This window comes from Nerophis ophidion, linkage group LG07 (assembly GCF_033978795.1).
Source record: "Nerophis ophidion isolate RoL-2023_Sa linkage group LG07, RoL_Noph_v1.0, whole genome shotgun sequence".
Classification (NCBI taxonomy): Eukaryota; Metazoa; Chordata; class Actinopteri; order Syngnathiformes; family Syngnathidae; genus Nerophis; species Nerophis ophidion.
In genome coordinates, this window is record NC_084617.1 from 39,904,711 (window position 1) to 39,921,056 (window position 16,346).

Below are 16,346 nucleotides of genomic sequence, written 5' to 3' on the forward strand. Positions count from 1 at the left end.
TTTTCTTTACTTTCCTGACTATTTTGATTGTCACTGAAGGCATCAAAACTATGACACCTGTGAAGTAAAAAACATTTCAGTTGACTACCTCTTGACGCCCATCGAGAAAATGCCAAGAGCGTGCAAAGCAGTAATCAGAGCAAAGGATGGCTATTTTTTTAACAAACTAGAATATAAATCATATTTTCAGTTATTACACTTTTCTTGTAAAGTACACAACTCCACATGTGTCCATTGTTTTGATGCCTTCAGTGACAATCTACAATGTAAATACTCATGAAAATAAAGAAAAGACATTGAATGAGAAGGTGTGTCCTGTACTGTTGATGCCTGAAAAGCTGCCCCAAAAAGCATATAAAAGTGTGCACAAACTACATTTATATTCAATTATGAGGTGGCGACTTGTCCAGGGTGTACGCCGCCCTCCACCCGAATGCAGCTGAGGTAGGCTCTAGCGACCGACCCCCTGCTACCCCGAACGGGACAAGCGGTAGTAAATTGATGGATGAATGGAGAGTAAAATCAAGGCAGCACGGTGCAGGAAGGGTTAGTGCATGTGCCTCACAATACGAAGGTCCTGAGTAGTCCTGAGCTTGGAATCTTTCTGTGTGGAGTTTGCATGTTCTCCCCGTGACTGCGTGGGTTCCGTCCGGGTACTCCGGCTTCCTCCCACCTCCAAAGACATGCACCTGGGGATAGGTTGATTGGCAACACTAAATTGGCCCTAGTGTGTGAATGTGAGTGTGAATGTTGTCTGTCTATCTGTGTTGGCCCTGTGATGAGGTGCCGACTTGTCCAGGGTTTACCCCGCGACCCCAACAAGGGACACGCGGTAGAAAAATGGATGGATAGTAAAATCAATTAGTTATTGAGAAACAGGGAGTCGGTTTTATCGGTATTGACTTATATTGTTCCTCCCTGGTTTTGAGCACCAAAACGTCAAGGTTTTCCTGCCACTTTTAGAATATGCGGCGGGCTGTTAAAAATGTTGATGCAATTTGTGGCCCTCGGGCGGAGTTTGGAGAGCTCACCATACAAGAAGTGCAACAACAACATTGTAGTGCCTGGTCCATTGAAAGTGAACTAAGCCGGTTGGTTAAAGAGCACGGGGCTTAGAAAAGGGGACGATGGGGAGGAGGGGAGGTTGCATGCTTTGAATGAGACCCTCCCCCCTTCTTCACTTCCATATCAGCTCCCTTTTCAAGACGCACAAAGTGGAGATACACTTCTGTTTATCTCCAAATGTTCATTCACACTTTGAACAAAGTAGATAATAAACCACGTTGCCTTCATCGTATCGCGGCACGTTTTTTTACGGCGTCATAATGACGCGTACGCGAAAAGCCTTTACTACGACTTTCCAGCCTAGCCACGCCCCTCAACGTAAACAACGAGGGTTTGACCAATCAGGTTTGCGACAGATCAGTCGATGATCAGATGACTGGAAGGAAAACTATTTAAAAACTCTAATGAGCGCCTTGACGCAAGTTCGCACATTCTTGCAAAGCGACGCGCACCAACCTGCAGGGCGCACCAACCAAGACGCACTGCTGCCGGCCGGCTTCCTTCATTGTGCTCCTTTTTTGTTCTTATTATATACATATACACACGCAGCACCGAGAAAAAACAGCTTTTAAACACGTTATTCACCTGAAATGAATCTTATGTGGACGCTGCTTCTGTCAATGTTGTGTGCTGCTGCATTTACGCTCGGACAAACCAGCTTCGCAGGTAAGAGACGTGCTTTTATTGTCTTTCTTTTGTTCACTCTTTCCTCCATTAATGTCGTTTCCGCTACGAAATGGCTCCTTTGCGACATGTTTTCCATTAGTTGATTGTAAACGACGCGCGTGGGCATTGATATGTTTGAGAAAAGCGACGTCCTTTTTTGGTAGGGCAGTGAAGTGACACACACACACACCACGTTTGACGTGTAATATTGACTTTAAAATGCCCGTTTGAGCACAGCTGAAATCATTTTAATTAATGGCTCGTTAATTCACTCCAAGGGTCGTCGAGTTCACCTGATAAATGGCAATGGGTTGTACTTGTATAGCGCTTTTCTACCTTTTTTTCAAGGAACTCAAAGTGCTTTGACACTAATCCACATTCACCCATTCACACACACTCATTCACACGCTGATGGCGGGAGCTGCCATGCACGGCGCTAACCAGGACCCATCAGGAGCAAGGGTGAAGTGTCTTGCTCAAGGACACAACGGACGTGACTGGGATTGTCGAAGCGAGGGATTGAACCAGTAACCCTCAGATTGCTGGCACGGCCACTCTCCTAACTTCGCCACGCCGTCGTCCCCTTTCTGTCCAATCGTTCCCTTTACGCTATGTCCTTAAACGCAACACGTTGTCCTAAACAAAAGCATTTGCATATCTTTGTGTAAATTAGACATGATTTCTTAGTTAAAATAATATCCTGCTCCTATTTACTTGCACTGCAGCTTCTTCTGTGTCATTTGAGTGCTGCAGGGCAAAAAATAAGATGAGATATAATTATGCAGCTGTGGGAACTCCAGAACTGCCTTAACTTTCATGGGGGGATAAAAAAAGGCTTTGGAAGACATGATAGTTGGCAAACAGGGCCGCACCTGGCTAACTTGGGGCCCTAAGCACAATTGGATATTAAGTATAAATGTGAATCTTTGGGCGCCTACTGAGTCGATCCCATTACTGGGGTGACCATTCGGTTCTGAATCGATTTTTGTAATGTTTAATGTGGTATGATTGTAATGAAACTTTTTCAAAACTGGTTAAAAAAAATCTCTTTGTGGTTGCATGGAGATGATATGAAAAGGTTTTTTTTTTTTTTTTTTTCTTCATAGTTTGATAATGTTGAATCCTTCTTGTCTCTGAATTAAGAAATTTGCGATTTGAATGAGACTTGTTTTGTACCCTTAATATTCTGAGAGCCTTACCCCATTACAATTTTTTTTCACATGAGACTATTTTTATACTCTTTCAATCTTTATTTAAATTTAATGCATGTTTTGTAATAAAATGTAAAAATGATGAGTAAAATTTCATATGAAGCGCTCACCACCCCATTACAAATGTTTTCACTACTTTTTGCCGATTCATTGAACCCTGCGGCTTATAAAACTATCTGGTTAATTCTATTGATCTTTTCTGCTAACGGTCATTAATCCTTTGTATTCAACAAATAGTTGTCATCTGAATTTTTACTTGCATAGGCCGTTTTCTGAGTTTGATCCTACGTCTACAGCAGCAAAACGTTGCGAAAGCTTGTACAACACGCAATGAACAGAATGTTTTTCCGCAGGTTATGACTCGGTATTTCTCCCTTCATGGCTTGGTTGGTAAAGCGGCCGTGCCAGCAACTCGAGGGTTCCATGTTCGATCCCCGCTTCTGCCATCTTAGTCACTGCCGTATTGTCCTTCGGCAAGATAGTTTACTTACCTAATCGGAGTGCCACCCACACTGGTCTAAATGTAGCTTAGATAATGGGTTTCCACTATGTAACACACTTTGAGTCACTAAAGAAAAGCGCTATATAAATACAATTCACTTCACTATTGTTTTTTTGTCCCGTGAGACCATTATTGTACTTTTTCAAACAAATTTGAGTTTAACTTTATTCATGTTGTGTACTAAAATTTGATTCATGTTTTTGTACAAACCCCGTTTCCATATGAGTTGGGAAATTGTGTTAGATGTAAATATAAACGGAATACAATGATTTGTAAATCCTTTTCAACCCATGTTCATTTGAATGCACTACAAAGACAATATATATTTGATGTTCAAACTCATAAACTTAATTTTTGTTTTGCAAGTAATTAGAATTTCATGGCTGCAACATGTGCCAAAGTTGTTGGGGAAAGGGCATGTTCACCACTGGGTTACATCACATTTACTTTTAACACTCAATAAACGTTTGTGAACTGAAAAAACAAATTGTTGAAGCTTTGAAAGTGGAATTCTTTACCATTGTTGCTTGACGTACAGCTTAAGTTGTTCAACAGTCCGGGGCCTTGTCGTATTTTACGCTTCATAATGCGGCACACATTCTCGATGGGAGACATGTCTGGACTGCAGGCGGGCCAGGAAAGTACCCGCACTCTTTTACTATGAAGACACGCTGTTGTAACGCGTGGTTTGGCATTATTTTGCTGAAATAAGTAGGGGCATCCATGATAACGTTGCTTGGATGACAACATATGTTGCTCCAAAACCTGTATGGACCATTCAGAATCATTGGTGCCTTCACAGATGTGTAAGTTACCCATGCCTTGGGCACTAATACACCCCCATATCATCACAGAGGCTGGTTTTTGAACTTTGCGTCTATAACAATCCGTATCGTTGTTTTCCTCTTTGTTCCGGAGGACACCACATCCACAGTTTCCAAATTTAATTTGAAATGTGGACTCGTCAGACCACAGAACACTTTTCCAATTTGCATCAGTCCATCTTAGATGAGCTCGGGCCCAGCGAAGCTGTCGGCGTTCCTGGGTGTTGTTGATAAATGGCTTTCGCTTTGCATAGTAGAGTTTTAACTTGCACTTACAGAAGTAGCGACCGACTGTAGTTACTGACAGTGGTTTTATGAAGTGTTCCTGAGCCCGTGTGGTGATATCCTTTACACACTGTTTGTTTTTGATGCAGTACCGCCTAAGGGATCAAAGGTCCATCATATCATCGCTTACGTGCAGTGATTTTTCCAGAATCTCTGAACCTTTTGATGATTTTTCGGAACGTAGATGGTAAAATCCCTAAATTCCTTGCAATAGCTCGTTGAAAAATGTTCTAAAACTGTTCGACAATTTGCTTACAAATTGGTGACCCTCACCCCAGCCGTGTTTGTGAATTACCAAGCATTTCATGGAAGCTGTTTTTTTCCCCAATCATGGCACCCACCTGTTCCCAATTAGCCGGCACACCTGTGGGATGTTCCAAATAAGTGTTTGAAAAGCATTCCTCAACCTAATCAGTATTTATTGCCACCTTTCCCAACTTCTTTGTCACGTGTTGCTGGCGCCAAATTCTAAAGTTAATGATTAATTGCAACAAAAAAAAAGTTGATCAGTTTTAACATCAAATATGTTGTCTTTGTAGCATATTCAACTGAACATGGCTTGAAAATGATTTGCAAATCATTGTATTATATTTTATATTTACATCTAACACAATTTCCCAACTAATATGGAAACGGAGTTTGTACTAAAATAAAAGAAATGCAGTTCCGTTACAATTTTTTTCACTTTAAAATCACATGACACCGTATTTATACTTTTTTTTTTTTTTTTTTTTTTTTTTAAACAAACTAGGTTTAACTTGATGCAAGTTTTGTACTAAAATAATAAACATTTCATATGAGGTGCCCTATCACTCATTGAATTTTGCATCACGGGGACCCTTACCTATGACAGGACGTGCACCTGTGATATAATGCTCAACAATTTGTGTTCATGAATTAGATGTTTTTACCTAATGGTGGCCATGTTTTTTGAATCAGTCAATGATTTGACTTCACACCTTTTTTTTCCTTTTAATTACCAGAAGTAGCATTACTGCTAATGTGTAGCATCATTTGAAATGTCACCCGCTAATAACTGTTTATTAAATATAGTTTTGGTCAATTGACTTAGTTGTGATTTTCTTCTCGGCATGGAAGTTTAAAATGAGCATATATTAATGCAGTATGAAGAAAAATGTTTTAATGTAGGCACATGGAATCATCGTACTGCTGTGATTATATGTATCAAGTGTTAATTCAAGGCTAAGGCAAAATATCCAGATATATGTGTATCGCGATATGGCCTAAAAATATCGAGAAATTAAAAAAAGGCCATATTGTGTGTGTGTGTGTGTGTGTGTGTTAGGGGTGTGGGAAATAATCTATTTGAATCGCGATTCTCACGTGCGATTTAGAATCGATTCTCATTTTTAAAAAAATAAATTTTTTAATAGATTTAAAAAAAATTTTTTTTTATCAATCCAACACAACAATACCATAACAATGCAATCCAATTCCAAAACCAAACCTGACCCAGCAACACTCAGAACGGCAATTGAGAGGAGACACAAACACGACACAGAACAAACCAAAATTAGTGAAAAAAAATGATTATCAACAACAGTATCAATATTAGTTATAATTTCAGCATAGCAGTGATTCAAAATCCCTCATTGACATTATCATTAGACATTTATAAAAAAAAAAAAAAAAGAACAGTAGTGTCACAGTGGCTTACACTTGCATCGCATCTCATAAGCTTGACAACCCACTGTGTCCAATATTTTCACAATGATAAAATAAGTCATGTTTCTGGTTCGGTTAATAGTTAAAACACATTTACATTATTGCAATCAGTTGATAAGACATTGTCCTTTACAATTTTATAGAAGCTTTTTACTAAAATCTACTACTCTGCTTGCAGGTCAGCAGACGGGGGTAAATCCTGCTGAAATCCTATGTATTGAATGAATAGAGAATCCCTTTTTAAATCGGGGAAAATATCGTTTTTGAATTGAGAATCGTGTTGAATTGAAAAAAAAAAAATCGTTTTTGAATCGAATCGTGACCCCAAGAATCTATCGAATCATGGGACACCCAAAGATTCGCAGCCCTTATATATATAATATATATATATCTATATCAGCTTATCAATCCAATTCCCGGGTGTAATAATGGTGTGTAGAGCATTTGTGGGAAAGTAGCAACACAGTAGTGATGCGTAAGCTATCGATCTTATATGATTAGGATAAAATACGCTATAAAACTTTGTAAACCATAAAAAAAATTAAAAAATTCGCACACCACAGCTGTTATGCAGAAACTGTCCAATTTAGAGTCCAGGGCACTCTTTGAAGTCCGGATTTTATATATATTTACACATGTACAAAACCAGTGAAGTTGGCGTTTTGTGTAATTCGTAAATAAAAACAGAATACAATGCTATGTCCCGGGACAACCATTCTCCCGATTTCCAGCCGGACCAGAGTGAGGACAGTCTTTCGTCACGTCCGGTTTTCCTCCTTATAAACAGCCTGCCGGCCCGTCATGTTAACTTCTACGGCTTTTGGAGCTCAGTGCGCAACTGCACACACAACAAGGAGACTATTATATACGTCTCCGTTATCCGAAGGTTTATCTATAACTCATAAAGTAGGCAGGCATGGAGCTATTTTTCCGCATGTTTATTCCAGCCGGCAAGTTGATACACTGACACACAACATCCGTATTCCCAAACTACGGCAAGTAGTGGTGTCCAAAAACATAACCGAGACGAAGCAGAAGAACAAAGAAGAGACTGTCATGGCGACGACCAGTAAGAAAGTACGCTTGCAGGGAGGGATGGAAGATTCCAGTCTGGTGCATTCGATGAAGCAACTTTCGTGCGTGCCACACAGCAATGCATCATCAGAGAGGGTTTTCAGCATGCTTAGAAAGATAGTGACAGAATAGAACGAGGATGGACAATTCAACTCTAAACTCACTCCTTTCCTGAAAATTAAATTTCACGGATATTGCCCATACCTATGCTCCTTCAAAGGCTGTGCTACTGGCTGCAAAGCATTGTACTTCAAATACAATGAGTAGAGGAGTGTTGTGTGTGTGTGTGTGTGTGTGTGTGTGTCTGTGTCCGCCCACCTCACCAATCTCCCGAATTTGGTGGTCTCAAGGTTTGCAAGTAAGGACTACAGGCAGGCCAGTCTAGTACCCGCACTCTTTTACTATGAAGCCACGCTGTTGTAACATGTGCAGAATGTGGCTTGGCATTGTTGTGTGTGTGTGTGTTCGTTACAGCCCTAGTGGATGTTTTGCATATATTTTTCTTACTATTAGCAGTTCAGGGTTGTTAAAAGTGCAAAAGCAACCAAGCCACTTTGTATTTGTAGTATAACTTAAAGTATGTTAAGTGCAAATATTTCAACATCTCTGGGGCTTTCGCTCAGGTGGGGCTGGAGGATCGGATGAGTTTGCAAGTGAGGAGGCTCCGCTGGACATCACTGTTAAATATAACATGAGGAAGGGTTTAGATCTAGATCAGGAGGGCTGCTACTTGCAGACTGACAATAAGGAGTGTCTGCAGGACTGCGGCTTCAACGCCACGGCCAAAACCATCTTCATCATCCACGGCTGGACGGTAAATGAAGAAGAGATTGTTACAACCGCAAGGTGTTTGGAATGTGTTGTACACGTGTAAACTGTTTGTGTGTGTGTGTGTGTGTGTGTGTGTGTGTGTGCGTGCGCAGATGAGCGGCATCTTTGAAAGCTGGATGCAGAAGCTGGTGTCCGCCGTCATGCAACGAGAAAGTGAGGCCAATGTGGTCGTGGTGGATTGGATATCCATGGCGCAGCAGTTGTACCCCGATGCCGTCAACCACACGCACGCCGTAGGTCAGGACATCGCCGCCATGATCGACTGGCTTCACGTACGTGCTCACTCTGCCGGAGTTTCTTAAACGCCCCCAAGTTAAACCGCAGACAAAAAGACTGGATCTGAAAGTGAATGCGTTGGAAGGGCCCTGAACGCCTTATACAAAGTTTAGTGTAGCTTGATAATGACCATCACTTTGTGGAAAAAAGTACATAACAGATGTGTGTGACTCAAAAAGCCAGGGAAAATGTGACATTTAAAAATAGGCTCCATTTGACCATAAATGTGTGTGTGCGCGTGCGTGTAATGCTGCCCTACTAGCCCAAAAAATATCCAAAACATTTTTTAATTACCCTCTAAAGGGTTTACTCACTGGAGGAACTAATATCTATTCACGAGGAAATGCAACTTCCTAAGTGTGAATGCTGAAAAGCCAAACTGAAATTCTAACTGCTAGCTGGAAAATGTCAAGTGACAAAATATGGTGAGGTGTATACCAGCAAAAAAATAAAGTAGCATGCTAAAATAGTTGTCTGAGGCATGTACCTGTAAAATAAGCTGAATGGCGAGCGTGCGAATAATTTGCTTTGGAACGGTTTGATGTGGAAGTTGTAACACTTTAAAATAGAATAAGTGTCATGGAAAAGTGGGGAAACCTGAAAGTCCTGAATAAGTGGAATGTTTAGATGGTGACACGGTTTAAATCTCTTAGGAAACGTGGACGTTCAAAACATTTTGAATGAATGAGCCAAACCTCTTGAAAGTGGAATAGTTTAAATTAGTTGAAAAGGTGGGCAGAATGGTCATTAGAATACTCTGTAAAGGATCAATTTGACCTTTTTGAAGATAACTAAATTAGGTATAGGAGTTTTTAATGTTTATTTTGGTGGAAGCCCCAACCACACTTGGTATAAGCCGTCCATTCAGTAATTCCTCCAAGAAGGTGACAAATACAATAAAACACCTGGTCATATATTTATGGACACTTCCAGTTGCCAACAGGTGATCCTCTGTCGAAGGGATCGACCTCATTCTAATATGTAATTTATATTTGTTTGAGACATTTTTGTTGAGTTAAAGGTGTTAAGGATAATACAAGCATGTTGACCACAGATTCCTTTCTTTCAAGAAGACAAGAATATAAGACAGTGTATTACTTGATTCTGATGACTTTCATGGATTGGAGTCAGACAGTAGTGATAACGTCCACATTTTCAGATGGAGGAGGAAAAAAAAAGTCCTCTCGGTCCAATTCCAGATGTAAGTGGTTCGTTTTTGGCATCTTATTTGTCCAGTTTCCACACTATTTATACACTCTACAAGAAATACACGGCAAACTCTATAGCTTGCTAGCTTGTGTGCACTAGCTTTCTGTCTTTAGAGTTTTGACGGCAAGTACGGCGCGAGAGACTGTTGAAATAAAAAGTGTTTCTTGCTTTCCTGTCTATGAATTTCTTTTAATATTGATCTCAAAAGACCATTGGTACAGTTAATGTCAAACAAGTGACGCCTTGGTGAAGATTGATTGCTAATTTTTAAGTCTCCATTTTTAATGCCTGGCTGGCGATCGACTGACACATCCTCCGCCGTCGATCGGTAGCTCGCAATCAACGTAATGGGTACCTTGCTCTAGACAACCCGTGTCAAACTCCATACCTAGAGGCCAGATCTTGCCCCTCCCATCATTTGACGTGGCCTACGAAAGAATTAGAATGATTTTGCATCTCTTCCTTACTAACATATTCAACTTTCAATGTTGACCGACAAAAATATTTGATCTTTTTAAAAACTTGATCAAATATTCAAATATTACACTCCGAACATCTTTTTGTTAAAATCACAGTAAGTAAATATTGCCTTAAGTCATGATTTTTAAATTAAATTAAGCAAGTTGTGCACTGTAAAATATTTTTTTAGGTAAAAACTGATGGCTCAGTCGCCAGCATTTCATTGATGAAAACACACAAAAAAAAACATTTTAATAATTTTTTTAATTATTCAATTTAGTTAAATAAAAACGATCGTATAGTTTTGACCTTTTTAAATACCCTGTAAAAACTGTGGTACTCTTTTTCCATTTATATGCCGTCAATTACATTTAGGGTAAAAAAAAAAAATGGCAATGGAATTGTAAGGTTTTACTGTAAAATCTACAGATTATTTTAGTGTACATAAAAAAAAAATAAAAATAAAAAAAAATCCTAAAAAGGAATTATATTTTTCACGGGAATAAACGGGCCTCTCATTACTGCCATGTGGCCCTCAATGAAAAGGAGTTTGACACTCCTGACCAGCTCCCCCAAATTCCGTTCAAAACTTGGAACACAAAACATTTTTGCAGCAAATAATTGGACGCTGGTTCCCCAGAATATACAAAAAAAGGACTGAAGTTAAAAGTTAAAATACCAATGATAATCACACACACTGGCTGTGGTGAAATTTGACCCATCCCATTGTTTATTATAGGGAAAGGAGAAGTCCCGGTCCCGAGCTTTCTGGAAATGTGGCCCCCAAAACAATTTAGTGTACTTTCCCTTCCATAGGAGGAACGTGGTGCTATATTTCAGGGTTTAACCTTTTTGGGGGCCCAACTCTTTCACTACAGAGGATCAAATCTTAACACTGAATTATTAATATAACTCTTGGTTTCAAACCTGTGCAAAAACTAATAAAATAACATTTCAATCTAATTTTAACAAAATGTAATTTATTTTTCTCAAAGGTTCATTTGTCTTAATATACTTTTAACTATTTTTTTTGTAATCAGTCCATATTTTCGGTATAGTAGGTATAAATTCCATCAAATATACTAAAAATGGTCTGATTACAAGAAAATTTGAAAAAGTAAATGTAATTTGTTTCAATGGTCAATCAAATTAAAGTGCAAATTAAAATACAAATCCGCCCGACTAGTCATATTTTTTGCACTTGAGAAACATTTCTATGACTTTAGCTCCAGACTTCTTCAGTTTGATATTGTCATTACTGCCACAAGTGGTGATAAACCATTACAACTGAGAAACATATTTTTTGCGGACCTATGTTTAAGAAACACAATTTTTTGATGAGCCGGATGGTAGCGGTGGCGTATCGTGGAGCTTCTGGTCCGAGTTAGCCAGATTGGCCAAGAACCGGAATGGGTTCTGTGTGCAGATGCTGATGTGTTATGCTTTTTTTCCTCCCAGGATGAGCTTGGTCTGCCTCTGGAGAAGGTGCACCTGATCGGCTACAGCCTCGGTGCGCACGTAGCGGGCTACGCCGGAACTCATGTTCAAGGGTCATTAGGGAGAATCACCGGTATGTTTTTCAAACAAACAAACCAAAAAAAAAAAGTCCACTTAGGGTCTCTTAGGACGTTTAACCAACCATTTGTGCTGTTTTGGAGCAGGTTTGGACCCGGCGGGACCGATGTTCGAGGGCGTGGAGGAGGAGAGGCGCCTCTCCCCTGACGACGCCGACTTTGTAGACGTTCTTCACACCTACACCCGGGAAGCTCTCGGGGTTAGCATTGGCATCCAGCAGCCCATCGGCGACATCGACATCTACCCCAACGGCGGCGAAGTCCAACCCGGGTGTGCGCTGGGCGACGTGCTGGCTGTCGCAGGAAGTAAGTCTCACAATGGGAAGTCCGATTCCGGTCAGTGACTCACTGCGCTCCTTCTGGCCTCAGACTTCATGGAGGTGGTGAAATGCGAGCACGAGCGGGCTGTGCACCTGTATGTGGACTCCCTGATGAACAAGGAACACGTCAGCTTCGCCTTCCAGTGCACCGACTCGGACCGCTTCAAGAAGGGCATCTGCCTGAGCTGCCGCAAGAACCGCTGCAACAACATCGGCTACAATGCTCGCAGGATGCGAAAGAGGCTCAACAGCAAGATGTACCTGAAGACCCGCGCTGACACGCCCTTTGGAGGTGAGTCCGCCATAAAGGCTTGATAAGACGTTATAGCTCTGGTAATCATTACTGTGGTTTTTGAAGGCTACCACTACCAGATGAAGATGCACGTCTTCAACAGGAAGCAGTCGGATAACGCCGACCCCACCTTCCACGTCCAGTTGTTCGGAGCTCACCAGGACACTGAGAACATTTTTGTGGCTGTGTGAGTACCACTTGTGGCCACACGGACCTCGCAAAAATAACCCCGTCATAATCCGATGCCTTCTCCTGGCGCAGCCACGACGATGCTGTGGGTCTGAACCTGACCAACACCTTCCTGGTGTTCACCGAGAAGGACATTGGCGATCTGCTGAAGATTGACCTGAGCTGGGAAGGCGACGCCGAATCCTGGAACTCGGTCTGGAAAAACATCAAGAAGACCTTCTGGGCCTGGAATACAGCGCCTCCTAAGCCGGTCCTGGAGATCAGACGGATTCGCGTGAAAGCCGGAGAGACTCAGAAAAAGTGCGTCGATGAGGGAACGGACGAGTCGTGTCGGAAATCTGTCAGCAGGCTCATGTTTGTTTGTTTGTTTTCTATGGCAGGTTCACGTTCTGTGCCCAGGACCAGTCCATGACTGAAATCTCTCCTGGCGAAACACTATCTTTTGTCAAGTGCCGTGACGGCTGGGAAGTGAAACCAAGGAAACGGTAGGTTGGAGCACTTATAATTGGGATCTAGGATTGTATGGTATACCGGTATAAGTATAGAACCACAATTCTAATGAATCGTATTCGGTACTAAACCGCCTCTAAAAAGTACGGGGTCCCCACAACCCCCGCCGTCGTGACATTGCTGGTTTTACGAGCAGAGGAGCATGTTTGGCAGTGCACACAGAGTACTTGTAAGCAGACACATTGTGTAGAAAGAAAAGGGAGAATGGACCCATTTTGGCTTAAAAAATAAATGTGAAGATATAACTCTGAAATACCCTCAGGAATAGGTGCTTTTAAGCTATGGCAAGCCAGCGGCTAAAGTTCATCTGCAGTGTTTTTAGCTACTTCTAAATCACTAATCCTCTTCTCCATGGCAATGAATAAAGTACGTTTCTTACAAGTATCATCCTTGCAGGACGAGGAATAGCTAAACATGCTTCACTACACACGTAGCTCACCTGCATCACTATGTAAACAAACGCAATGGGTGGATCTATACCTGACATCCAATGTAATATCAAATAAGTATATATTATGATTACATCGATTTATTTTTTTAGCATCACAAAATCTTTCTTTTTAAAAAATTTATATTATGTTTATAAACTCAGGAATTATGTCCCTGGACACAGGAGGACTTTGAATATGACTACTGTATGATCCTGTAACTACTTGGTATCGGATCGATACCCAAATGTGTGGTATCATCCAAAATGATTGTAAAGTATCAAACAGAAGAAGTGATTATTACATTTTAACAGAAGTGTAGATGGAACGTGTTGAAACAGAAAATAAGTAGAATATTTAATTTTCTACCACTTGTTGTTTTTAATGTTGACAAAATAATATGATAAAAGACACTGTTACTGCATATGTCAGCAAACAACTTGGGAGACTGTTTACTTACGTACTACTAAAAGACAAGTTGTCAAGTATGTTGTATTTTATTTAAGGACAAAATTGCAATAAGAAACATACCCTAAGATTTTTTTTGAAAAATAAAGCCAATAATGCAAATATTTTTTTGGTCCCTTTTTATTTAGAAAAGTATCGAAATACCAAAGTATTGGTATTAGGACAACACTATGGAGATGTAACGATTATAAACCGCGGTAAAACCCCGACAATACATTTCAATTATCGTAAAACAGCGATCTATAAACACACGGACTAATGATACTGCTCATTTACTAGCTAGCTTGTTGACGACTAGCTTAAATGCTAACATAAATATAGGAGACATTATCATCACCATTAAGGAAGGACTTGTATAAACACGTCACTGAGCAACTAATATTTGGTTGTATATTTTAAAATGTGACATACCAGCTGTGCTCTTCGAACAAAGTGATCATTCTACACAAGACAGAGGAAATGACAAACGTTTGTCTTTATCATAAAAAACCCCACTCTGAAACGGTTTACAAGTTTCAAACTAGAAGCTATATTTAAACACTCAAATAATAATTCTTAAGAATCCACAACATTTTTTAATGTTACGTCAAATTATATTAAGTTTATTTTGTTCTTTAAAAATGTTTTGAAAAGATCTCAGTATTCCCATGTTGCACACCAAGAGCAAGAGAAGTGCAGACATGCTAACTGCTAAGCTAGCCACCAAGCCAGCTTTAAACGAAACCATGAAACATGTGGTTAGTAAGGTTTAAGTGTGGATGAAAGCACGTTCCAGCAGGAAGTAAGCAGTTATTAACAGGAAGTTAATAAATCTATCAATAATAGAGCATAATATAACTGTCAGCTGAGATAGGCGCCAGCGCCCCCCGTGACCCCGAAAGGGAATAAGCGGTAGAAAAATGGATGGATGGATAACTGTCAGTCAGTACATGATGATGTAAGAGGAGGGCGGACCCATACATAAATTGGTGGTATCAGTATATAATTGTGATTAAATCTTTTTTTCTCAAACATTTCTTTACAAATTCAGGTAATTCCCTTGACACAGGTGGGCTAAAAGCCAAACATTTAAGTCGTTTTTACTTTTGTTCACTTATTGTGTACTGTTGTTTTGACCAAACAATTGTGTCATGAAGAGAATAACTCGTTTAAATATTGTTCAACTGTCAGTAGCACTCCCCATAAATACATTTTTTAATTGGCAGTTGATACATGTGATTGGTATCTGCCAATTGCTTGCTTTGCAACTTCCACTTTCTTCCGACAAAGAAGAAAAAAATTTGCGCGCGTGTGGTGATGTTAAGACCGCTATGAGAGGCCTAAATGTAAGCGGTAACGTGATTTTTATGTTTGTACTGGTCCACTAAAACCTGGTCTTGTGCCCACAGAGTGCCCATATAATGTCCTGACTTGTAACATCACCACGGGGACCCAACATTTCTCAAAGCAACAAGCACTGCCTTCGCTTTATCAGCACTTTTCATTGGAGGATGGATGGATCTGCGCACAGTGGGAGGGGCTTAAGGTCGGGGGTATTTAAAACTACACCTGCATGGTTGGATTCTACAAACTCTGGGGGGAGGGGCATGGGTGGGAGGGGGAGTGGGGATTCGTCCAGCGTTGAAGGTCATGGCGATCTTGAAAAGATTGCTCTGGGATGAGTTACAGAATGTTTGTAAAGTGAGGTCGCGGATGTACGCCAGCTATTGTAGTCTCTATACTGTACATTTTTAAATGTTTTAATTTATGAAACCATGTGAAGCACTGCAAGACCAATGTTATTTATCAGTGTGCCTTTCTGCTGAGTTAGATTATTGATACACTGAATACTTGGAAGAGAGGTCTTACTGTACATATTGTAAATAACCTTTTGCAACCAATAATAAATGCACCTGTTATTTGTAGCACATTGTCTTTTTCCTGCACATTTCACACATCAAATCTAACTTGAAGGACTTTTTTTATGTTCTTACTTAAAAAATGAGTTGAGTTATCCGGCAGACTTTTTAATAGCATGGAAACAATCACTACTAGCAGTTATTTGAAAAGATGTGCAATCAAAAACTTACACAAATATTACTCACAGGTGTCAAACTAAAATCTGGCTCACAATCTCATTTTTTGGTCAGCCACATCATTTTACGTGGCCCACCTAATAATTTTACTGTATACTACGTCTTCATTTTAATCTCCCTTCCCATATTTTAATGTGGTATGTCACATAATTCTAATATTGACTGCCTATTTTTATTGGGTAGCCACATTTTATGTAGTACACCGTATCATTTTATTGTAGACTGATACCTCCATTTTTATGTGGTATTTTATTGCCCAGCAACTTTTTATTTGATTTGTCACATTTCATTGTAAACTGCTACATTTTAATGTGTCACTTCCCATATTTAAATGTGGCACACCATTCATTTTATTGGTCAGCCACATCATTGTATGTGGTCTGTCACATTTTTATTGTAGAC

General features: G+C 40.1%; 1 protein-coding gene across 1 annotated transcript; it reads left to right on the top strand.

The window, feature by feature from the left end:
* Positions 1 to 1,462: 1,462 nt before the first annotated feature.
* Positions 1,463 to 15,773, top strand: lipg (lipase, endothelial). The gene is made up of 10 exons (XM_061906165.1): positions 1,463 to 1,731; positions 7,937 to 8,127; positions 8,237 to 8,416; positions 11,547 to 11,658; positions 11,750 to 11,968; positions 12,032 to 12,274; positions 12,341 to 12,461; positions 12,536 to 12,763; positions 12,844 to 12,948; positions 15,258 to 15,773. Exons 1-10 carry the CDS (start codon positions 1,656 to 1,658, stop codon positions 15,268 to 15,270), a joined length of 1,488 nt encoding a protein of 495 aa, XP_061762149.1. The 5' UTR covers positions 1,463 to 1,655; the 3' UTR covers positions 15,271 to 15,773.
* The last annotated feature ends 573 nt before the right edge of the window (positions 15,774 to 16,346 follow it).